The sequence below is a fragment of the Nycticebus coucang genome, chromosome 20, assembly GCF_027406575.1.
Source record: "Nycticebus coucang isolate mNycCou1 chromosome 20, mNycCou1.pri, whole genome shotgun sequence".
Taxonomy (NCBI): domain Eukaryota; kingdom Metazoa; phylum Chordata; class Mammalia; order Primates; family Lorisidae; genus Nycticebus; species Nycticebus coucang.
In genome coordinates, this window is record NC_069799.1 from 57,454,148 (window position 1) to 57,478,403 (window position 24,256).

General features: G+C 41.2%; 1 protein-coding gene across 3 annotated transcripts in view; it reads left to right on the forward strand.

The window, feature by feature from the left end:
• ITGA8 (integrin subunit alpha 8) overlaps positions 1-24,256 on the forward strand; it is a 184,592-nt gene that overhangs the window by 80,029 nt on the left and 80,307 nt on the right. For 2 of the 3 annotated variants that reach the window (XM_053572183.1, XM_053572184.1), the window contains exons 14-17: positions 15,406-15,451; positions 17,718-17,825; positions 22,616-22,671; positions 23,067-23,221. In XM_053572183.1, coding sequence (XP_053428158.1) covers positions 15,406-15,451; positions 17,718-17,825; positions 22,616-22,671; positions 23,067-23,221 — 365 coding nt within the window. The remainder of the gene's footprint in view (positions 1-15,405; positions 15,452-17,717; positions 17,826-22,615; positions 22,672-23,066; positions 23,222-24,256) is intronic. The other variant, XM_053572185.1, reaches the window with a different exon arrangement.

Here is a 24,256-nt window from a genome sequence, read left to right on the forward strand (position 1 = left end):
GGTAAAACAATACCCAATAATAGTAGTTTTGTTTTCCTTAAAGGTGGTGTTTTGGAGGCTAAGTCAGATAAAATGTATAAAGCAGTTAGCATTGTGAATAGCGTCTGGTAGCAGTCATTAAATTTTAGTCATAAATGACATGTGATACTGTATTGACACGATCCAGGCCCTTAAGAAGAAATATAAACATGGATATAAAGCACTCTGTGGTTAACTGTACTGGCAGCATGTGAGAAGATGTTTTTATTGTTGAGGATTCGTTGAGGGTACAGAGAACAAGGTTACACTAATTGCATGTGTTAGGTAAAGTCCCTCTTATGATTGTGTCCCACCTCCAAGAGGTGCCAGGCACCATGACCCCCCACCACCTCCCTCCTCCTCTCTCTCTGCTCCCCCTTTCCTCCACCCCCAACCATGTTGTAGGTCATCAATTGTCCTCATATCAGAATTGAGTACCTTGGATCCTTGCTTCTCCATTCTTGTGATACTTTACTAAAAAGAATGTGCTCCAGCTCCATCCAGATTAATACTAAAGTTGTAAAGTCTCCATCTTTTTTAGTGGCTGAATCGTATTCCATGGTATACATATACCACAGCTTGTTAATCCATTCCTGGGTTGGTGGGCATTTAGGTTGTTTCCACAGTTTGGTGATTGTAAACTGAGCTGCAATAAACAGTCTAGTGCAAATATCCTTATGATAAAAGTATTTATTTTCTTCTGGGTAGATGCCCAGTAATGAGATTGCAGGATCAAATGGCAGGTCTAGCTTGAGTTCTTTGAGGTTTCTCCGTACTTCCTTCCAAAAAGGTTGTACTAGTTTGCAGTCCCACCAGCAGTGTCAAAGTGTTCCCTTCTCTCCACATCTGCGCCAGCATCTGCAACTTTGAGATTTTATGATGTGGATGGGCCATTCTCACTGGGGTAGGTAATATCTTAGGGTGGTTTTGATTTGCATTTCTCTGATAATTAGGGACAATGAGCACTTTTTCATATGTTTGTTAGCCATTCATCTGTCTTCTTTAGAGAAGGTTCTATTCATGAAGGTTAAAAAATAACAAATGAGTTAAACAGAGTACTTCTCACTAAAGCGATGGGAGCAATTAGTTAAGCAGGGCCTGAAGACGTACTGTAATCATAAGTGATTACATGCAGAAGGCATTTGAAGGTGGAACACAGCCTGAGCAAAGACTCAGGGGATGTCAGGTGAAGTGTTCTTGCCGCGATGAGAATAATTTTAAATGGACTTCCCAGATCAAGAAGCATTGAATCCGTAAACAGAAAGAGTAGCTGAGACTTAGCAGAGGGCCACATGTATTAATGCAGTTTGATCACCATGTGATGCAGATAATGTCCTGCTCTTGAGAAGCCTTTATTTTACCAAAATATACAATGCTGTGAATTCATTATTTGATACAGTGATACTGTGTAAGTCAGGGAAAAAAATTTTTTCCTTGGCAAAATTTCCTTAACAAATTTCTAGGACTCCATAGTAGAAGCAGATTTTTTAAAGGAATTTGGCTTAAAATAATTAATGTTGACTGTGCCTGTTTTATGCAACAAAAACATTGCCTCATTCATCTTCATTCGCATCTGTTGCAAACTTTTAAAAACATACCTTTTTGTATGTGTTGATTGTTCAAAAAATATTCCGTACACAAAGGAAATATTCTCTGTCTTAAAGATAAAAAAGTAATTTGGTAAGTGAATTCGTTTAAATTGATGGGGGCAGGTATGGAGAGAGGTAAAGGTGAAAGATTCATCTGGAATGAATAACAAAGGGCCTTCAATAGCATGTGAAATAATTAGCACCTTATTAGAAAAATAGCAGAGAAAGTCAATGTTTGATATTTGAGAATGATGCTTAAGGACCTCAATCTTCAGCAATGAGCAGAATGAGTTATTAATACAATGAAAAAGAAACTTGAGATCGGAAGATGTTAAGGTGTATGAGGTAAGGACGATGAAATGACCCCACCACATGGGCACAGCAGTAACTCGGGAGCAGCTGGGGATGTCTGGGGATTAAGAGCCCCTGGGCCACCTCAGCTCCTATGGCATAAAGACTAGCAGATGGCTATCCAGCCTCCTGTCCATCAGAAGAGAATCTGGGAGCTATTCTTCACACTTCTCAAGAGAGCCACTGGCTATATTATCTTCAACCTTGTCACGTACCTTTATAGTGAGAGATGTATTGGTAAATGTTTAACATGCACCTGTTCAGAGGGAAAAGAAAAAGCCCAGATTTGTAGCTTACCAATGTCTATGGTGTAAATATCCTCACCATACTTGCTCTTGAGCTATAGCGACTCTTAGATGTTAAGAGTGTTTGGTTGTTCCACGCGACACTAACCTCATCCCCACGTATTTACCTGCTACTGCCCAGCCACTCACAAATACACTCACCTCCTGTTTACATGATCTCTTTCCAAAGAGGAATGTCTTTTCCTATTAAGGAATTCACAGATCCTAGTTAAGAAAGACCATTGGCCACATTCACCACTAATTTGTGAAAGACCAACACAAAGATGAGCTACAGTCAGCCATTTTCAAGTCCAATAACAGGCTAACTGTTTTTGCTTTTGAACCTTTAGATTAATACATGAAAGCTTGGTAGCTGTCACATCTCTAAGACAAGCATTTCTATTTTGCTTATTCTGCTGTGAAGACCTGTGAGGCCCTCCACCTTATTTTGGACTCACCTTGAGAGAGGCACCCCTTTGGAAAGATGTGCCTTGGATGCTAAGCTAAATTGTGACCTTCCAAATGAAGCGAGGACTCCCTCACTTACCTGACTTGCATCCCTTCCCATCCTTCATGCCAGAATTCTGCCTCAAAGTAGCTTTAAATCATATCCCACCTGTAGGTAGCAAATACAGCACATTTTTCTCTCGCCAGGCAGAAGAAATCTAACTGTATGGCTGTAACATTTACATGGGACACATCATTTGTCAGCTCGAGTTTGAACTAACTTCCTTCCAAATACTCTTGGACATCAGCTTCTCTCTGAAACCCAGGGCATCAGTGACTACGATAAGATATCATTTGTACTTGACCTTGCTTATAAAGATACAGTTAATAGGAAGCTGCTGCTTGGCCATGGCTTTTTGTAATGGGGAAAGGGAGCTAGAGTCTGGATTAGTTGGAATAAATTCCTCTCCTGTGCTTTGACGCTCTAGTATTTCTGCCCCCTGCTGCGTCTTCTTCCTATGCATCATTTAGATTTATTAATATGCAAATGAAAAGCTATATTTTTGTGCAGTCCACTTGATACATCCCTTCTGCCTCAAAGTCTCTGCACACCCTGGCCATTTTCCCAAGAGTTCACGTCCCACTTGGAAAGCCAGGTCAGATGTCACTTCCTCAGGAAGCCTTCCCGGACTCTTATCCTTCCCCTGAAAACAATCATCTCAGATGGAAATAGCACATGACTGCTATTCTTTGATAAATGTCCCTTCTGTGCCACTACACTAGACAATGAATTAGTTGAATGACTGGATTTGGTTTTGCTCGCTTTAGGATCTTACTGTCTAAAACACACATGGTCAATGTATTTCAGTGCCGGAATGCATGTGGATAAATGGACCAACCAAATTCTAGCTGGACACCTTTGCCTATAAGCTGCTGTTCTTAGCTCTCTTTACTTCCAACTCTACTTAAATAGGTCAACAAAAGTGGAACCTCCATAGTTGACCATCTCCCTACCCTGACCACCTTCCTTTTTTTTTTTTAATGTTACATATTTTTTATTTGACATTACACGTAAACCACACTAAAATGCCTTTCAATAAATAAAAGGCAGCATTTTAGTAGACCCAGGGAAATTAGATTGGCGTAATAAAGATCAGAAGTACAAAGTAAACATTGCTACCTTCTCTCCAGCCCTCACCTTTAACAGGTTAATGAACACCAATTAAAACATCAGTGAGTCTTGCTTGGTTCTGAGACAGTGAGGGGATTTCCCCAGTATTTAAATATATTCACATAATCAGTTACATAAATCTTAATATAAAACCAATCTTCAATAGGCTTTGGGATGGCAATTTACTATCTTTGTGAAAAGGTAAACATCGCTAAGTAAATCTGAACATATCTTTAGAAATGGAAAACAGTGATGCATTTACTGAACTGGAATCACTATCAAAATCCCAAAAACCGATCATATTCATTTAACCACAAGCCAGTCTTAGTTAAACCGGGACTGTCCAACAAAAATATTCTGTCACTCATTCATGATCTGAATTCTGGTAAATGAGACCAATCAAAGTCTTTTATATGGTACATATAAAAAAAAAGCCGTGAGATATTTCTCTTTTGTAATAAAGCAATGGCCATCTATTACTCATTTGTAGCTTTTTTGAGATAAGCTATCAAGTCTGCCCTTTCTCCCTTCTTCTTAATGCCAGCGAAGATCATTTTTGTTCCAGGGATGTACTTCTTGGGATTCTCCAAATACTCCTTCAGGGTATCCTCTCCCCAGGTGATGCCTTTGTTCTTAACTGGCGTCTGTGTAAGAGAAGCCAGCAGCCTGACCTGTCTTCCTCCAAACAGACCATGGAGATTTGGCCCAGTCTTGTGCTTGCCTCCTTTTTCCACAGTATGGCAGTGGGCACACTTCTGAACAAAAATCTGCTTGCCTTTCTCAATATCACCCATATTTAATTCTCTCTTTGGTTGCTGACAGTACTAAAGTTCCGAGCTGGAAGCCGAACGTCCTGCTCTCTCCTGACCACCTTCTTAAATTGACCTAATTTTCATGGACCGGACATGAACCACGTATATGTACCAGTACAGCAGGCCTAGTTCCTTATATTGCCCACCTCTGTATGTTGACCAGTTTGTTACAGCCCCATGGGCGGTCAATGCACAGGGGTTCTACTGTATTTTTTATCTGTTTAGAATGATGAAATAGAAAATAGAGAAATAGAAGTAGAGATGATGATGATGATGATGATGATGGCGGCCTTTTAAAGTAAGCATTGGTGCGGCCAGGCAGTGGCTCACACCTGTAATCCTAACAGTCTGGGAGTTCAGGGCGGGTGGATTGCTTGAGCTCAGGAGTTTGAAACAAGCCTGATCAAGAGTGAGACCCTGTCTCTACTAAAAAGAAAAATTAGCTGGGTATGGGGGTGGGTGCATGTAGTCCCAGCTACTCAGGAGGCTGAGGCAAGAGGATTCCTTGAGCCCAAGGGTTTGAGGTTGCTGTGAGCTTTGATGCCAGAGTACTCTATCTAGGGTGACAGGGAGACTCTCTCTCAAAAATATGAAAAAAAAATAAAAAAAGCCAGTGGAAGCTAGGCATGGTGACTCACTCTTATAATCCTAGCACTCTGAGAGGCTGAGGCAGGTGGATTGCTTAAGCTCCGGAGTTCAAGAGCAGCCTGAGCAAGAGTAAGCCCTCATCTCTAAAAATAGCCAGGCCTTGTGGTGGGCACCTGTAGTCCCAGCTACTTGGGAGGTTGAGGCAAGAGGATCATTTGAGCCCAAGAGACTGAGGTGCTGTGAGCTATGACACCATAGCATTCTACCCAGCACAACAAAGTGAGACTGTCTCAAAAATAATAATAATAAAATAAATAAATGAAGTAAACACTGGCATTCCTCTCCTGGGGTCACAGGAGGCTCCACTCCAAGTTGCAGACTCATTCTTGGCAAGCATTCAAACTTTGGCCTTGGACATTTAGATACTAATTGCTGTTCAGGCTGCTAGACCAGGAGGACCAATAGCCAGTGTGCTGGACAGAGCATGAAAGTCATGGTCAGGAGACCTGGATTCTCCTTTCGTACCAGCTCTGTGGTCTTAACCTTTGTGTATCCAGACACACAAGAAAAATGATACAACTAGTCCCCTTCCCTCAAGATTGTTATGGAGGCAATTTACAAACTGTAGAGTACTCAACACTGTCAATTGTTCTTCTTTTAAATTAAAAAATATTCTTGATATATAATATTTGTCAGTATTTATGGGGGTACATGTGTTATTTTGATACGTGCATGGAATGTGTGTTGATCAAGTCAGGGTATTTAGAACATCCATCCCCTTGGGTGCCTCAATTGTTCTTATTTTTAAACTCTGCTGGTCAAGTGGAGGTAGGAACGATGGAAACAAGATCCAAGGCTGAGAGGGCCAGGTGCTGTTCCCCAGACCCAGGCCTGTGCTGCAAGGTGATGACTCAGGTAATCTTTGTTTAAAATCTCCTGTAGGATGGATGGAGATTTTCAAAACAATTAATACAGCATGAAAATGGGAATTGCACATGTCTGCGATTCTTTGATAAATGTCCCTTCTGCCCCACTACACTAGACAATGAATTAGTTGAGCAACTGAACTCAGAATCTTCAGAACTTCCTATTGACAAACATTGTTCCTAGAACACTTTTCTTTCTATAAGGTAATCATTTTAGATTTTCCCACTTACACTCTCCTGTGATGATATTAATAGTCGGTTACATAAAAACTATCAATCCTAAGAGAAGTTTCATGAGAGTGAGGGTAAAGCAGAAAGCTTACAGTCCAGCCAGACTCTAAATCGTGAAGTGGGTGAAGCTCATTTGGGGGGATGCTCAGAGTCCTCATCCTCTGTCCCCGAGGACTGCTGCACGCCAATTTCAGAAGCTTACCCTATTACCTCTTCTCAAACATGACTGGAGAAGAGCCTGATGAGCTTATTCTCATCAGGACGTGAGTGGTCTGGGAGAAGTGGGTCTCACGCAGGGACGCAGCTGCAGTGGGTACTGGCCTGTGTTTCTAACAAGCCCCCTGGGCGAGTTGACTGATAGACTCTCGGTAGCTAGAGGGCAAGGCACATCTGTTTTCATGTCCACTGCTGAATCTTGGTGGACAGGACCCGACTGGAGGGGGGAATCAGGAGAGTTGTTGGATGGTGTGCCCAGCGTGGGGAACCACCGGCGTGCCTGTGCCTCTGCCTCCCACACCTCCCTGAACGCCATCCGCTGTATCTTAGTGCATGCATTTGCTCGTGCCGCCTTAACAAAGTAGGACAGACGGGTGACACAAAAAGGGGGCTGGAAGTCCAAGGTCAGGGTGTGAGAGGGTTGGTTTCTTCTCAGATTGTTCCCATGGCTTGTCTGTGGCTGTTGTCCCCCAGCCCTCTGTGTGTGTGCACTGGTGTCCTGACTTCCTCTTCTTTTAGGGTCACCAGTCCTGTTGGACCGGGGCCCACCCATCTGACCTCATCTTGCATTAATTATCTCTTTAAGGACTCTCTCCCCTCATAGGGACAAGGTAGGGATCCTGGGAGCCAGGACTTTGACATACGACTTTTGCTAGATACAATTCAGCCTGTGACACTTAGCAAACCTATAAGTCTCCTGAGGTCTTAATCACAGCAGTTCATCTAGCAGGCTTGACGTGGGGGAAGTGTCTTGGGAGCTGTCAGACTCTTCTGCAGCCTGTGAAATCATTCTCAATAGACAGCCACTTATAAGTGACCCTGGCCCTGAAGAGACAAACTTTTCCCTAGGACTTTCAGCAACTGACTGGACAGCACACGCATACTGTGTCATTGTGCCAGGACAAGTTGATACAGGGACATGGAAAGCAACAAGTGAAGCATCACACAATGAAAAGGGGAGGAATTACCCTTGTGCCGCAGGATGCTAATAACGTACAGAAAACTGTTTTCATAAGGCAGACTCGTCATTTGATACTTCGCTCTTATTTTTTGTGGTTTTTATTTTTTTATATAAAAAGGAAAATAAACCCTTAGTAAATGAGAATGTTGCAATCTAATACCACGTTCCAAGTCGTAAATGTTTTTCTGCAGAGTTCATTTGGAAGCATTTCAGACAGATTGTTAGGATTATTACTTTCTGGGATAAATTCATGCATTTTTTTCTCCCCCCAAACATTTCTTCCTCAACCCATAACCTTCCTCTCAGCAATATGTCGCATGTTGCCATAAAAGAGTAAGGAAGAAAGGCAACCTCAGTCTATTTTTAGATTAACACATTTGCCAAACTCAAGGAGACTTATCTAAATGCCTGCTTCCCACAGAGATGAGTTGTTTTGTGATGGCCAAATTATTAAGCCGGTTTTAAAAGCCTCTTCCAAGTGGACATGGCAGGATGCACACGCCATCTTTACGCCCCCATTTCACACCCCCATTTCACACCTTATCTCAATCCTGTTGTTTCTCTGAATGTCATCATTGTGTGAAAATGGGCTGCCCCTGGGTGAGTCCAGGTAAACAGCTCTGCTTGACAGACTTCACTGACTTTAACATGCCTGGATTCTGCAGGCAGAGGGTTGGCGGGCAGGGCCCCAGGCAGGGATCTTTTCTGGAGGAGATTCTGGGAGCCGTGACATTGGCAATGCCAACACAGGAGCTGGGCCTCTGTGAAAACGGCAGCTGAGTCTTGGAGGTGAATGGGCTGAGGTCCCATCTGGCAAAGCCAGAGAGAAAGCCGGAACCTGATTGTCTCTCAGTGGTGCCACAAGGACACCCCACATCCTCCGGATCAAGGCTGAGTCAACAGGCAAAGGAGAGCCCTGGGTGGGTCCCTCAGAGCCCCGGAGAGTACAGTCATCCAACCCCAACAAATGCTGTGGAGGGCTCAGCTTTCTTATCTGGAGACCCTTAAAGACTTTACCACAGATTTGGCAATGAACGGTGACTCGCTCAAGGTTGTTCAGAAGCCCATGGCAAAGTGACCTGGAATTTAGAATTCCTAATTTTTCACCCTCCACTGGGTCATTTGCCACTGGAAATACAACACTGTGTTTAAAAGAAGGCTTCTGAGGTTTTAGAGAGATTTGATGAGAGAGAGGTACAGATCGGGATTGTCCTGTTAGATAAAGCCAACACCTGTACACAGCAGTTCAGAGTGACTTTCCCCAAACTATCCAGGGATGGATAAAGGAGCCCTCCATATGGAGGAATCTACTCAGCAATTAAAAGAAACCACCTACTGGTACTCACAACACCATGGATCAGTCTCGAATGTACTGAGCGGAGTATAAGAAGCCAGGCCCTGAGTACTGTCTGGCTCCATTTATGTGACATTCTAGAAAACAGAGTAGCAGATTCCAGAGACTAGGAGCCCAGTCAGGCTTGACCACAAGACAGTTTAGAGGACATCTGGGGGCAATGGAACTGTTCTCTATCTCAGCTACAGCAGTGGTTATAGGACTGGATGTGTTTATAGAAGCTCTTAGATCTGTAGCCTATGAAGAATGGAATTTGGTGCATCCTTGATTTTTAAAAAAGTTTAAAGAGAGAGAAAAAAGCATGTGTGCTCCTAGGAGGCAGTATGGTGAAAAAGGGAACAGTGTGAGCTCAGTAGCCAAACTGCCTGGGATTAAAACTTGGTCTTGCCTCTTACTCTGTATCTCAAATGGGGATAATATGTCAGTTGCAGTGGGTGGATCCCATCTCCTTGAGTTCAGGAGTTCAAGATCAGCCTGAGCAAGAGTGACACCCTGTCTCTACTAAAAATAGAATATCCAGGCAGGCCTCATAGCACCTGTAGTCCCTGCTACTTGGGAGGCTGAGGCAAGAGGCTCGCTTGAGTCCAAGAGTTTGAGGTTGCTGTGAGCTATGATGATGCCACGGCACTCTTCCCAGGGCAACAGAGTGAGACGTTCTCTCAAATAAATAAACAGATAAATAAAATGGGGATAATAAAAGCATCTATCTCATAGGATTCTTGCAACTATTAAAAGAGATTATGATAATTTAAATGTGGGGTGTCCAACCTTCTGGCTGTTCTGCACCACATCAGAAGAGGAGTTGTCTCGGGCCACACATTAAAAGGTGATGAACAAAAATAAAAAGGTTCATGCATGGTTTTTGTGATATCCACCACCGCAGGTAAGCAAAGAAGTTCTCAGATAATTCAGAGGTGGCCCACAGGCTGTGGGTTGGACACCCCCTGAATGAAGTACAAAGACTGGGTCAAAGGCACACGTTATCGTATACATACAACAAACTATCTTTCGTGAACATTATGCCAATTTATGCTACCACAAACAGAGCATGAGTTCTTGCTTCTCTGCTCTCTACCCAACACTACCTAGGACTAATCTTTTCATCTTTCTCAAGGTGGAAAGTTAAAAATGACCCCCCCCTTGCTCACATCATATCACTTCTCCCCCTTTGATGACTAGTGGAAGTTGAACATCCTTTCATCCGTTTATTGGTGATAAGTATTTTTAATGTGAATTGCCTGTTTAGAATCTTTGTATTAGAACGCTCATAGTTTTATTACTAACGTGTATAAATATGCTACAAATTAGGCATAATAATATTTGTCGATATTTATTTTTGTACTGGGCGCCAGACATTCTTCTACACATAAGCGTTGGTAAGAATATTAACATTTGCTCCGGCATGTATATCATAAGCATTCTCTCTCTCCTCACTGCACCCTGTCCACCCAAACCTCAAATCCACACTCAGAACAAAGCTGATGTTTTCAAACAGAACTTCTTCCAACTCTCTCGTTTCTTTCATTCTTCATTTAACCTCGCTTGCGTTTTTGGCTAAAGAAGTTTAAATTTTAAAATTCCTCTGTGATGCCTCTATGTTTTGGTGCTGTTTAAGTAGCTCTTACCTTTGATTAATCATCATCTTTTTGTCCAAGTATGAGATTTGCATTCCCACAGTCCGCCTTGATTTGGAAGTTCTTTATGGCAATTCTCATTGTCTGGCATTATCCTAATACAATAAATGTGTTTAAATTGCAAAATAAAGGAGGCATCTGATGGCATTTTCAGCAGGAGAGTTCCATATTAGTATATTTCTCAACAAGATGAGAAAGTGAGAGGTGAGAAAAGAGTATTAGGTCAAAAAAGGCTGGTGGCGCTTAGGAAAGGTAGGTACTTAGATGGTCACAGAGCCCTCACCCATGAAATGACTTGTTTGTTTTTAAGAGATGGGATCTCACTATGTTGCCCAGTCCGGAGAGCAGTGGCTATTCAGGGGCACTGTCAAATCACACAGCAGCCTCAAACTGATGACCTCAAGTGATCTGCCTCCCTCAGTGACTGGAATCACAGGCGCATGCCTCTGTCCCCAACTGATTCTTTAATACTGTCACATCTCTTCCTCCCGACTGTCCCTTCTGTCTGTGTCTGCCCTGGGAAGTTTCCATTCTCTCTTTCTCCCCGCTGCATCCTGTCCACCTCACCCAAACCTCAAATCCGCACTCCAAACAAAGCCAATGTTTTCAAACAGAACTTCTTCCAACTCTTAAATTTCCCTCGTGGCAGAGTGAAATCAGATTCCCCGGTCCAAGCACCACTTTTAAAGGCTTGGCTCTTTTCTTCTTCCTCATTTAAAAATAACAATTTCTGAGAAACAATATAAAACATAGGTGTAATCCATCTCCCATGCGCTCACATTTTTAGGGTTATCTGTTTTCTTGCCAACCGATCCCACCTCATGCTGATGCCCCTTCTTGTTTCCTTAAAAGTACTAAGTTGCTCCATCAAAAGCCAAAAGGAAAATAAACCACGCTGGTCAGGCAATGTGAGGCAATCACAACAAAGGCCTCCAGCACTTGGAGAACATTTTCTGATGGAGGGGAAAGAACGAATTTTAGTTGCCAGTTATTTAAGAAGAAGAAAAAGTTAAGAAAAATAAAAAGACCCAGCTAAATGTCCGTGTATAGAGAAAGGCAAAGTTTTTCATGTGTTTGATCCAGAATCTGCCTTTAAAAATTTTTTGTAAGTCTTTAAGACAGTTCCTAGGGACACCGCCTGTGGCTCAAAGGAATAGGGTACCGGCCCCCTATGCCGGAGGTGGCAGGTTCAAACACAGCCTCGGCCAAAAACTGCAAAAAAAAAAAAAATTTTTTTTTTGTAAGAAAAATAGTAAACCTTAGAAGATAAGACCTGTTGTCTCAAAGTCAGAGAGAAAAACAGTTTATATAGTTATGAATCTAAATCTCAGCACCAAAATTACTGTCTCCAGATTATCAATTAAGTTCCTAAACACAGAATTATGCAATATCTTTATGAATTATGAGTATTATTTAAGTATTATTTCACATACACATATGTACACACCCCAACGTGAATGTGTATATCTACAGGTATGGTACGTATGGAAACTAAATCGTGCTTATCAAAACTGATCACTCATTTTGGAAAGAGAAATTGGTTCTGACCCCAAATCAGCAACCCATTTCTCCACCCCTGGAGAGATCTGATGATTTTTAAGGTCCTAAGTATAAATGCTCCTGCCTTTTTAGCAGGCACGAAACCAAGGTAGTGCCTCAAAAGGCAAACATACTTTTGTGGTAGATAACTGTTTTCTTGGCCGCTGGAGAACTGTGGCTACATTCTTAGGAAGAAAATTGTGACCTACTTTGCCAGTTATTTTATTTTTCCAGAATAGGAAAATTCCCACCCTAAGGCCCAGGAATTAAAGTTTCTAAAGGAAAGGCCTCTTCCTCAGGGCCATTAGGAGGGCGTCTCTCCAACTGTCACCTATAATGACAATCGAGCTGTGATCGCTATATTGCTTTGTAGACCCCGTGTATATCTGTCTGTCTGTCTGTTTGCTAACACCTCTGAGAGTATATAAATAAGTCTAGCAGAATTTAGCTGTGGTTTGCATTAGCCTATCTTAATCGACTCATGTTCCTCACCTCTCTCATCCTTAGTATATTATCACCTTATTACTTATTCTTTTATTTAATCAGGCTTCAGTCCTTATTCCAAGCCTGGCACCATGACTGGTACTAAGGATGCAAAGATTCCTTCTTTCTTCATTTATTTCAACTCATCTCACTCCATGAAGCATTTTCAATATGCAAACCTAAAGATTCCTGCCCTGGAAGGGCTTCCAGTCTTATTTTCTTCGCCCTTTCCAGGGAGTCAATTCTGAACGCTCATCTGCTATTTATAAAATGCCTCATCTTGTTATATAAACATTCCACCTTTTTTGGAGCCAAGAACAAAGGCACATAATTCCTCTTGAGTCAGTTTTCATAATAGAGCTCTCCTATCTGGTATCATGTCACCCGATATGGATTCGGGCCAGGGCCACCTGTGTTACACTTGTGTAAATATTGGAGTTTATAATTGCACGGGAAGAACAGAGGTCGTGTTTCTTCAAATCAGTAGCACCTTTTCCTTTGACATAGCAAAAACGTGTAACAAAGGACCAAGGTAACAGACAGAATACCCGTGACTGATGTAGCTGGAGAAGTTGAAATTCTGATAGAATTTATCATTATGATTTTAAAAATTGGTAGACTTAGAAATTTTGGCTCCTGGCTCTAAACAATTAGATGCTTGGACAAGAATGGTTTATTCCATGAGTCATAGTTGGCCAAGTTGTGGCCCTTTTCTTAATGCATTCTTTAATTTCACTAATAAAATTAGCAACATTTCAAGGACCTTTGTTTAACTCGTTGGAACATTAGCACGCACACCTTTTTCACTATGGAACTTTGGCGTCAAATCTTGAGCCTATTGTCTGAATCTGATTCTGTGACAATACAATGTAAGAGAAATGACTGTGGTTTTGATCTTGAGGATGTTTGAGTCCATTTTTTAAACGAAAATTTTAACAAGCTTTATTATGTCTTAGCTTGGCTTGTCCCAGAGTAGACAGGAAGACAAAAATTAGCAAATAAGTTGTTTATTTGAGAAATGATTCTGAGAAATCCTGGTACTAGAATAGAGGAGAGAGGAGAAACATGGGAGGAAGGTTCAGTGAAAATTATCAGGCAACTGGGCTCCTTGTGGCTGGTGAAATGAGCAGGGAACACACCTTATCCCACTTGATAAGGGCGCTGGGCTCCTTGTCCAGTTCTCACCCATAACTGGCGAAGAGCTATGCCCAGGGGTACTAAGCCTTCAGGAGAAGAATCCTAAATCCTTATAGTCTGACTCTATTTGGAATCTGGCCATAAATCGTTTTTCTGTGCAAAACTCCTTTATACCGATTTAATTCCTTAGTTAGTTTTCTGTTTGGAGTGGACAAATAAGATCCCCTTGCTTTTTGTTGTTGTTATTTTTTTTTTATTTTCACTTCTGTCTTACTAGAATTAAGCAATATAGTTTCAACCGTTCTAAGTTTTCTTCGCAGCCCTTGCTTGTGCCAAGTTCGATTTTCTTACGTCTGAATTTTATCCTGTAGATTTTGGCATTGCTATTTTTATTTGTTTTTGATTGCCTCCACCAGGAATAACCATTGTCAATTATATCAAGAAAAGCTACTATTTTGACTATGGATGAGGCAGTCCCTGAGATCATTGGGAGCATCACCCCTCAAATAGTCCGGGATGGCTCTATCCCTATAACCCAGATCACCACTTACCAAGTAGTGTGAACCTTAGGGAATTTATTTATTTATCATTGATTGATTGATAGATGGATTGACTGACATAGGGTCTTGCTCCATCTCCCAGGCTGAAGTTCACTGACACAATCATACCTCATCATATATAACCTTGGGCTCCATACACTGACACAATCATACCTCACCATAACCTTGGGCTCCATACACAGACACAATCGTACCTCACTATAACCTTGGGCTCTATACACTGACACAATCATACCTCACGATACATAACCTTGGACTCCATATACTGACACAATCATACCGCACCATACATAACCTTGGGCTCCTGGGCTCAAGGGGTCCCCCGGCCTCTACCTCTTAAAGTGCTGGGATTAGGGGTACAAGCCATTGTGCCCATCCAACATTAGAGAATTTATAATTTACCCTCCTTAAGTCCCAATTTTACTCATTTGTTTAATTGTGCTTATAGTAGAGACTTCCTAACTTCTTGTTAGGAATCAATTAAAGTAAATCCTTTGGAAGAATTTCTGGAATAAATTAAATGTTTAATATGCTATTTATTAAGACTGTCATTATTTAAGGTCATTATAATGACACATCAATTATTTTATATAGTAGTGGTTGCTTTGGTGGAAGTATATTCACCACCATCCATAGCAATTATAAAGAGCAAATGGTTGTGTCAGAATGACAATTAGAATGTCATTTCAAGGTTAACTGTCCTTGCTTATAGGATTGTTGCTGGTAAGGGCCTAATAAGATAGTATGTATAATGAGCCTGATTCCTAGTAGACACCCAAGCTTATGAGCTTTTCCTCTTTTCCTTGAGAGATGTGCCTTGAGTGGGGAGGGTAAGATAAACGATGTTACAATGAGTTTCTAGAAAGTTGGCCTTCCTAAGTGCAGGAGGACTGGAGGTCTGCTGATTGACGTGTTCTATCAGTTGGATATAGCGAAGCTCCAATATCCTTTCTAAAATATCTTAGAAAAGGCGTGATTTCCCCTCCTTATTTTGTGGCTCTCATTCCACAGTCAGCACTTACGGATTCCTTCTGCGCTACTTATGATTTTGAGCTTAGTAAATTGTTTCTATAAGATTTGTGCCTGTGTTTTTGTCTTTCTTAGATTTGATCGTGGGCGCATTTGGGACAGGAAAAGTAGCTGTTTACAGGTACGTGGTTGGTGGTATGTAAACATTCTCCTTATTGTTTCTGTCTGTTATTAGTTTGGCTGTAAAGAACATAGTCCAACTATTCTAGAAAAAATTTAGATACTCTTTTTAAAGTCGAGGTATTTGTTGCTCACAATGTTTAACCCTTTCTCTCCTTCCCTTGTATTTTATTTTCATACTGCATGACCAAACTTCCAGACCCCGTAAGTACAACGTTAAATAAGATATGAAACTCAGCAGAGCTTATAAAATGACCCACTTTTTAAATGCTACATATATGATTTCTTCTCTTTGCTTTGGGAGTATATTGAAATGTTCCCTTGTAAACAGGGGTGCAGGGTGAGGCAACGTAGCTATTTACTTTCAGTTCGGGAATAGAACCTAGCAGGAATTGGTAGCCTCCCAAAGCAAGCTAAGAACAGTTCAAATTTAACAGCTATGGATTCAAAGACTGGCCATTCGTTACACTCACTGATTTGCAATCTTGGGCAAGTTTCTATAACTTTCTGAGCTTCCGATTTTTATCTGGAAAACAGGACAAGACTTACTTTCTAAAGTTGCTTTTGTTAAAAAGATTCAGGGAGAATATTCGTGTGAAGTGAACAGAATAGTAACTGGTACATGGTGCCCAACACTTAACTTCTTAGACACCACAAAGTCAGGATGTCTAGACAAAAGGCCAAGAGCATGCCTGGAGTACCAGGCATGAAATGTTAACTTAGTCAACTCCCAGGATTCTAAGGTTAGCTTTCCTCAAATAGGTAAGATTTTCTTCTTCAGCAAACTCAAAAGGGGCTGATTGATACCATCCCCTGCCCACTTGTGGTTCTAGAGACTCAGAACCACAACTCACCAACTCTCCGAGTGTCTAAAGTGTGGGGCTTGGGTGTATGGTGGTTATGCAGGTACCACTCAGAGCTGCTGGAACAAAACCAACTCAGGGTCCAGCTGCCACGCACCAAATCCACCACCAATTTGTTTCAAGGTTGTATTTTCAATGAGCTGCCCCCAGCCAATTACTGGACCAATAAGAACATAAATTGAAGACCTATTGGGGGAAACAGGCAACTCCTCTCAAGGGCAACTTTGGTTCAAGGCCTGCCCCTTGCTCAAGCCGGAACTTTCTTCCCAACCTTCCCTCCTTGCCTCAGTCCTCCTGGGGACCACAACTCCCAGCCTCCTTCACTCTCTCTCCTTTACTTTCTAGTAGCCCCTCAGTGAATTTCTTGCATGTCTAATTCTATTTTCTCATCTGCTTTTTCCAGGCCTGGAGGTAACACAATACTGAACATAAAATTATATAACAAAAGACAGATAAGTAGCATAAAGGAGCTTAGGACAAACCCCAGTGGACGACACTGTTTCACTTGTTTGGAGCAGTGCCCTACATGACATTCTGGCCTAAGACTCATCCCTCCTTCTGCCCTGTGCAGGGAGAAGTTACCAGATGCAGCATAATTTTACCCTGTCATTTAGAGACTGTGTCTCTCAGCTAAGTTGTCTTGGAACCAGGCTTTAACGGTTGCTTTGTTCCTTCCCCCATGATTTTCTCTCTCTCTCTCTTTTTTTCTTATCCTCACCTGGGTGGCTGAAATTGAGTTTACTCTGTATCCATCTCAATCCTCAAATTCAGCTGTATATTAGGATGACTTGGACAGTTTGTTTAAAATTCCCATGCCTGGCCCTTACCACAGAGATGTTGGTTCAGGGAGCCTGGACAGGGAATTTGTTTCCAAGCTCCTTGGGGGATGATACGGTGCACTCAGGATTAAGGACCTCTGCTCTGAGTGAAGGAGGGAATTATCCTGTAAACCCAAAGTCATGTGTTTTGCTAAGCCCACAACACATACTTAGAAAATTATCAGTCAATGAGGCACCAAAATTCTGCAATTCAAGTACTCACAGACACAAGTGGCTGTTCAGATGATGCATTTCTTTAGATCAACACAGCGATAGTCTAGGAGATAGCAGAGCAGTCTTTCAAAAGAATATTGTCACAGTCCCGAGAGCCCAGGGGGTCAGATAGCAGGTTTGTGAATGTGCCCCCCACACCAGCATGCTTTACATGTGTGTTCACATGTGTCCAGGTGTGTTTGGAGGTAATGAGTTCAGTGTGTTGCCCATCTGTTCATGCGGGGAGTGGAATTCTTGGCACAAAGGCTGGGAATGTTGGTAACGGCCTTGGGGAGTGGACCTTCACCTGGGGTGAAGTGGCCTCTGCCCATCACTCTTATGGTCGTGCAAACCCTGCGTTTCCCCCCTGCAGAGCGAGGCCAGTTGTGACGGTGGATGCTGCACTTGTGCTACACCCAGTGATCATCAATCTTGAAAATAAAACTTGCCAGATTCCAGATTCTATGACACCTGTGGCCTGGTGAGTTGGTCCAGCACTTCCCAGACTCTACTGTGAATTCACATTACTTGGGTACCTTGTGAAGAATTCAGGCTTTGGGTTTGATAAGTCTGGAGTGGGGCCGGGCCTTTGCAGTTGTATAAAAAGCCCCATGAGTTTGCAGATACTGGTCTGCGGACCGAGTCTGAGTAACAGGGTGTTACCTTTCTAAAGGAGCTATGATGTGACACTGTTCTTTACCTATCAGTATATCATACCCCAACCTCTCTAAATACTCAAGGTTGGGTTAAATTGCTTAGGTTCCTGTGCTGGCAACCGATGTTCTGTAACTTAGCAGGCAGAACTAGACAGAAGGTGAACTTTATACAAGTAGAGATTTTTGTGCCCTAAACTGTATTTTCATGGCCATCATTAACAACAGCGGTAGAATGATTCCTTTGCCTGGACCATGGCAGTCCCCGGAAGGGAGCACAAAATGGAACTTGATTGTAAAACAGCTAAAGAAAACACCACTTTGTTCCCCAATACGGTGGTCCTCAAAGGTCAGAAGTCAGTATATTGGTTAATACCATCAGGGTGTAGCCTCTGAAAAATCAACAAATTCTTGGGGTGTTTGAGACTTGCTCGAATTTTCCGGGATATATGGTCTAACTCAGACATCATGTCTGGTTCCTGAGAATGTCAGCATCTCAGAGCAAACCAGTCTTGACCCAAAGAAGTTATTTCCAGCCAATTTTGGCATGTTTTCGATGGCCTTTTGACAGGAGTTCATAGTGGAGTCAAAGCCTTTGAGGTGGTGGGTGGGAAAGAGGGGATACGATGGACCCTGAAGAATTCTTTGAAAAACACATCCTATTGCTGGGAGCTGGGGGCGGAGGGGTAGGAGGCGGGTCCTGTCCTTTAACTGCTTTTGAAAGTAGCTGGGAAATGCTTTGGGCACATTTCTAAATGGTTTTAAACCATGAAATAGTATAATGAAAATGTGATCTGCGAAAATATTTGACAGAGCCAGCATTTTTCTTACCCTGGCATGATTAAGTGAACAGCCAATGAACCGTGAGAGCCCCTACATGATCTTGAATATTAAAACATGAGTATTTTCCACCAACTGGTCTCGTGTTCACACCTTCAGAACTGAATAGACATTTGAGCTGAATCCTTTTACGTGTATGTGACAGATTCTGGTATAGAATGTTTTTGTTTTGAATTAGATAATTTTTTCTAAGGGTTTTTAGTTTGATGGATATTTTTATAAGCGTGAAGTGGTTTTAACAGATTATGGGATCTGTTTGATTTTATGGAAAGAATATCACTTTTTTTTTTCTTGACGGTCTCAAGCTGTCACCCTGGGTAGAGTGCTGTGGCATCACAGCTCACAGCAACCTCAAACTCTTAGGCTTAAATGATTCTCTTAGTTCAGCCTTCCAAGAGGCTGGGACTACAGGCACCTGCCACAATGCCCAGCTATTTTTTTGTTGCAGTTGTCCAGCTAGCCCAGGTCAGGTTCAAACCCACCACCTTCAGTGTATGTGGCTGGCACCGTAACCACTGTGCTATGGGTACCGAGCCAAAATATTACTTTTTAACAAGAAAATGTCTTGCTTTTCACAAGCCATTTTCTTGTTGTGTACATTAAATTATACTGTTAAGTTAAAGTACAATTTGCTATGTAGACAAATGTATCATATATGCCTTTACAATTATTTATTCTTTTGTTTGTGTTTTCTGAAATACATTTTATTTTCGCATGCAAACATTTTGAATGGTGTCTCTGAATATCAGAAGATAGAAAGTTAATTTAGTCTAGAATATGTTGAACGTGTTTCTCTGACTTGTTGAAAAATTTTTCTTATTCCCGGAATTTAGCTTAGTTCTCCCAAAATGCTTGAAAGGCCTCTGTTTATTTTCTTTGCTGCTATTTTTGTCTATATTTGATAGAACCTTGTATCGTACATCTGAAAACTATTATGTAAACTCTAATTGGCAAAGAGTTCTTGATTTCCATCGATGTGAGTTTATAAAGTATCTTCTTGATATTTCTAAGTTAGAAAAAGGAAAAAAAAAAAAAAGCCAGCTCAAAAAAACGTTAATACAATTGGTGACAATCAGACAAAGAAAAACTATAGAGTGAAAATTTTCATTTTATAAATGTAAACGTCAGTAACTCTTCATGTGTCAAAGCTAAGAACTTTCTAGATAGGACTTTTATGTAAAATCTGGTATTTGCTATCATTGATGTAGGATTGAATTGGTGGGAATGAAAAATGAATGGCTTTGAATTTCCACGTCACATTTCACATCTAGCTTATTCCATGCTCCTCACACTTGGCCCACAGTCATGTAACAGAATCATCACCCAGCTGTGCTTCTACAGAGACCACGCGCGTCAGCTTCTCTCCTGTCCATATGGAAAGCACTGTTCCCAAATAGTTTTATTTAGAATTTGTGTGCTGAGGGGCTTGGGTTGATTTTGTGGTTTTTGTTCCACACAAATCTATTTAGACAAATAAACCGTACTGAGTATGACAAAAGTATGGACAAAAACTTCTAATTTGAAACTTTAATTGTAATTAGTACGAGTCCACAGCTTCCCACAACAGCCCACGTGTACTTGGTAATCAGGTGCAGACCTTCAAGTGGACCTAATTCAATTATACGTATGTGTGCATCTCACTTGATATGTGTAGGTGAGGTTCATATATAATATAAAATGTTTTTCTAAGTTCAGAATGAAGCTGTCAATCGACTACTATAAAAGTTTGAAATTTTCTTTCTAGAAAATTTCTAAAGATATCTATAAACTGGCGGGTTTAGGTCAGGGTGCTATCAATAATTCAGGGAGCTGTAGCAGTTAAACTTACATGAAAAAGTTAAGTCATCCAGTTGTTAATGTTATCAAAGTAACTGAAAAGGGGGATTCAGAAGGAATATAGATTTATACTGCCATAGGAGTCACAAATCAAGAGTAACCTGCCAGCTATAACCTCATTAATCAACCAAATACCTTCTCACCAAGAGGAAGTGATGTTTACTTTCATAGCTTTGATTTATTTCTTTTTCAAAAATTGTGTTGCTTTTAAATTGTTTGTCTTAAAAGGTACTCTGTCTGAAATGACTTTAAGATGTTTGTATGGATCATTTCTTTACGAACAGGAATTTATCTCATAAGAGTCAATGATTTTTATCTACTCAGTGTAATGGTAAATATATTAGAAAAGTTAGTGGATGATTTTTACACATAGCTAGAGACTACCAAAAGAGCTGGACCCAGGAAAAGTCTAAGTCTGAAAGCCAGACTTACCTATAAAATTTAAAGATGTGATTAACTGTTGGTCTTTCCTAAATAATTCTAATTGAAGTAGGAATGGTTTGGAATTTGTGATTTCTCTGGGGAAGTGGAATAAACACTTGTAATAGCACAGACATTTCAGGAAACTTTTGGCTTAATGGTATGTGGCAAATTATTTACCCTGAAGGGAGACATTGACTGAGGTCACGCTAGATAGATGAATCCCAGATGTAACACTTTTTCATTATGTTTGACACCGGAAGCTGACACATAATTAAAGTATGATTAGGGATTATTTACTCCTTTTGAATTCTGTAGAAATAGTCAAATCATACTATACTATTTTACTAGTAAAAATTTTAAGACTGTCATTAAATCATACTCAAGTTTTTTTACTTTCTTTGAAATGTGAAAAGGCCTCATCTCTCATGCTGGCTGTTAGGGCTTGGGATTTCTTAGGAAGGAGGTGAGCACACTGATTCTGCAAAGTCGGGCAGAGACAACTGGCTATTTTCCATTCCTTCCGTGGCCACAGACCAGAGCCAAGTGCAGGTCACCTTACAAGCCAGTGCAGACGTCTCCTTGGATTGTGGTTAGGTCATGTTCAAGGCAGAGCTATAAACCATCTCTCATGAGCATCTCCCATCTCTTTCTTGTCTTTAAACCCACACAGTGCCCACCTAGCTTGAGAGAACCCCTTTAAGCCCCTTATTTTCTTGTTTTCTCCTGTTCCCCTCTTCCTCTCTGTACCTCCAGGCTTTGAATTTTTTTAACTTAGCATGGACAACTAGACCCCTACCTAGCAAGCTTCCACCACGTCCATCTCCTTCCAAGCAGAGTGCGTGCAGTTCTGCAGCCCATGGTGCTCTGTGCTTCTTAGGATACAATCCGCGTTCCTCAGCATGACTTTCAAAGCCAGCCTCTTCTCCTACAGCTCCCCCAACTTGCTCAGCGCTGCATTGTACTGAATTTCTTCAGGTCTCTCAAACGAGGCCATGTTCTTACCTCCCAGGTTTGACCTATAGCTGTTTTCCTGCTGCGCTGCGTACTTCTTCCTTCCTAGACACTGGAAAATACTCATGTATTGGTTGAAAAAAGGCAGAAGGTAATTAATTAATTGAGTGATTCAGTTAATCTCTCGTACTGTTTTTAATTATTACCTTCTAGATACAGCACAACCTCTGTAAGTTGACCACCCAGGGGACTGTCACAGTCTGGTCAACAGGAGGAATTAGGCCTACAGTGTTGATATATAACTGTGGTGCATGTCCGGTCTATGAAAATTAGGTCAACTTAAGGAGGTGGCCAACTATGGAGGTTCTACTATAATAATAATGTCACCTATTTTATTTGTATTACTGTTATAGAAGTTGTGTGTGTGTGTGTGTGCGTGCGCTCACGTGATTAGAAGTATGAGGAAAAAATGATGCTTTCATTTCATCTGGGATGAGATAAAGGAAGATTTCTACTTCAGATTCCAAACCTTATTAACTAATAAATTATTGGCTGTTATTTTCCATAGCTTTTCTTTAAGAGTGTGTGCGTCTGTAGCAGGCCAGAGCATTCCAGATACAATAGGTGAGCATGTTTTCATTTGTACACTCCTCTGCTGTGCTAAGAAAGGGGAACAGTAACCATTGCTCTACATAGACCATTTAAAACTCAAGTGCTTTATTAATGCCAAGAGTCCTATTGCCTATATGGAACCATCTCCATAAATACTACTTCCATAGTTGGTAATAATGTTATTTATGAGAACGTGACAATTTATGTAAAGCCATTCTGAAAATATTTTAGCTTGGAGGGTATTTTATAAACTTTTTTCTGCTGGTGTATCATGTTTGATTCTACCAATAAGAAAATATTTTCTGAATAACCAACTTGAAATGGGAATTCACCTCTCTGATGGAGTGCTGTGTTCACTGAATACTTTTCCTCTCCTGATTATACTTACTCGAATTTCTGTCCTTTAGCTATGGTGGCCGAGGTGCAATTAGATTCTCTGAAACAAAAAGGAGCCGTCAAACGAACCCTCTTCCTTAACAACCATCAGCCCCATCGCGTCTTCCCTCTTGAGATAAAGAGGCAGAAACCCCGTCAGTGCCAGGATTTCATCGTTTACCTTCGAGTAAGTGTCACAGAAATGCTTCTTCTGGCCTTTCACGTTCACATCCAAATTCCAACTATTTTTCTCCATTTAACCATCATATTTGTCTCCCCGGATCCCCATCAGTTTATTTCCATTTTCCTCGGAGGAAACTTGATTTCAAGGTCAAACGCTCTCTTCTTGACCCTGACTTCAACCGACCTAATGATGTGTTGCTATGAACTTCTAAGGCTTCTGTCTGTTTTGAGCAAAATCTTTGCAAAAGCTCTCAGCTCAGCTGGTTTTCATTTCTAGCTGCCTCTTCCCCCCCAAAACATAAAAGTTCAACACAATTTATTTGAATTTTTGTTCTATGTGAGTATGTCTTGTTAGATTTTATCAATGTGCCTTGCAGAGCCATCTCAGGAAAACATTAAGTCATTCAAAGTTTTATTAAAAGTAATTTATAATTTTTTTAAAGTAATGCATTTTTTCCAATAACTCCTAAATCTACCATGAAATGTAAAGATTGAAACTACTTATAACACCATTATTTATCTTTACCTTTTCAGTTGTTAGGTAGTGATCAACCATTCTCACTTTCCCTCTTCCTTTAAGGAACTTGGTTACCAGGGGAGACCCATAGTCACACTCAACAGTGAGAGGTTGGGCACGTGACCCTTGCGTCTTGACGGGCACGCAGCTGAAGGATGGCCTGTCCTCTGTGTCCTTAGTGCCTTCTGTTTGGTGTTTAGCCCTGTCCCCTGGAGGAGTTCTGTTTCTTTTTCTGAGAGAACTTCAGATGCACTGAAGGTGTTTTGAATTTCAGACAAGCAAGGGCTTACCGCAGTGGTTCTTAACCCTCCTAATGCCGCAACCCTTTAATACAGTTCCTCATGTTGTGGTGACCACCAACCATAAAATTACTTTCATTGCTACTTCATAACTGTAATTTTGCTACTGTGATGAATCTTAATGTAAATATCTGGTATGCAGGATGTATTTTCATTGTTACAAAGGGGTCACAACCCACAGGTTGAGAACCGCTGGCTTAAAGAGTTGGTAAGAGAGTATGAG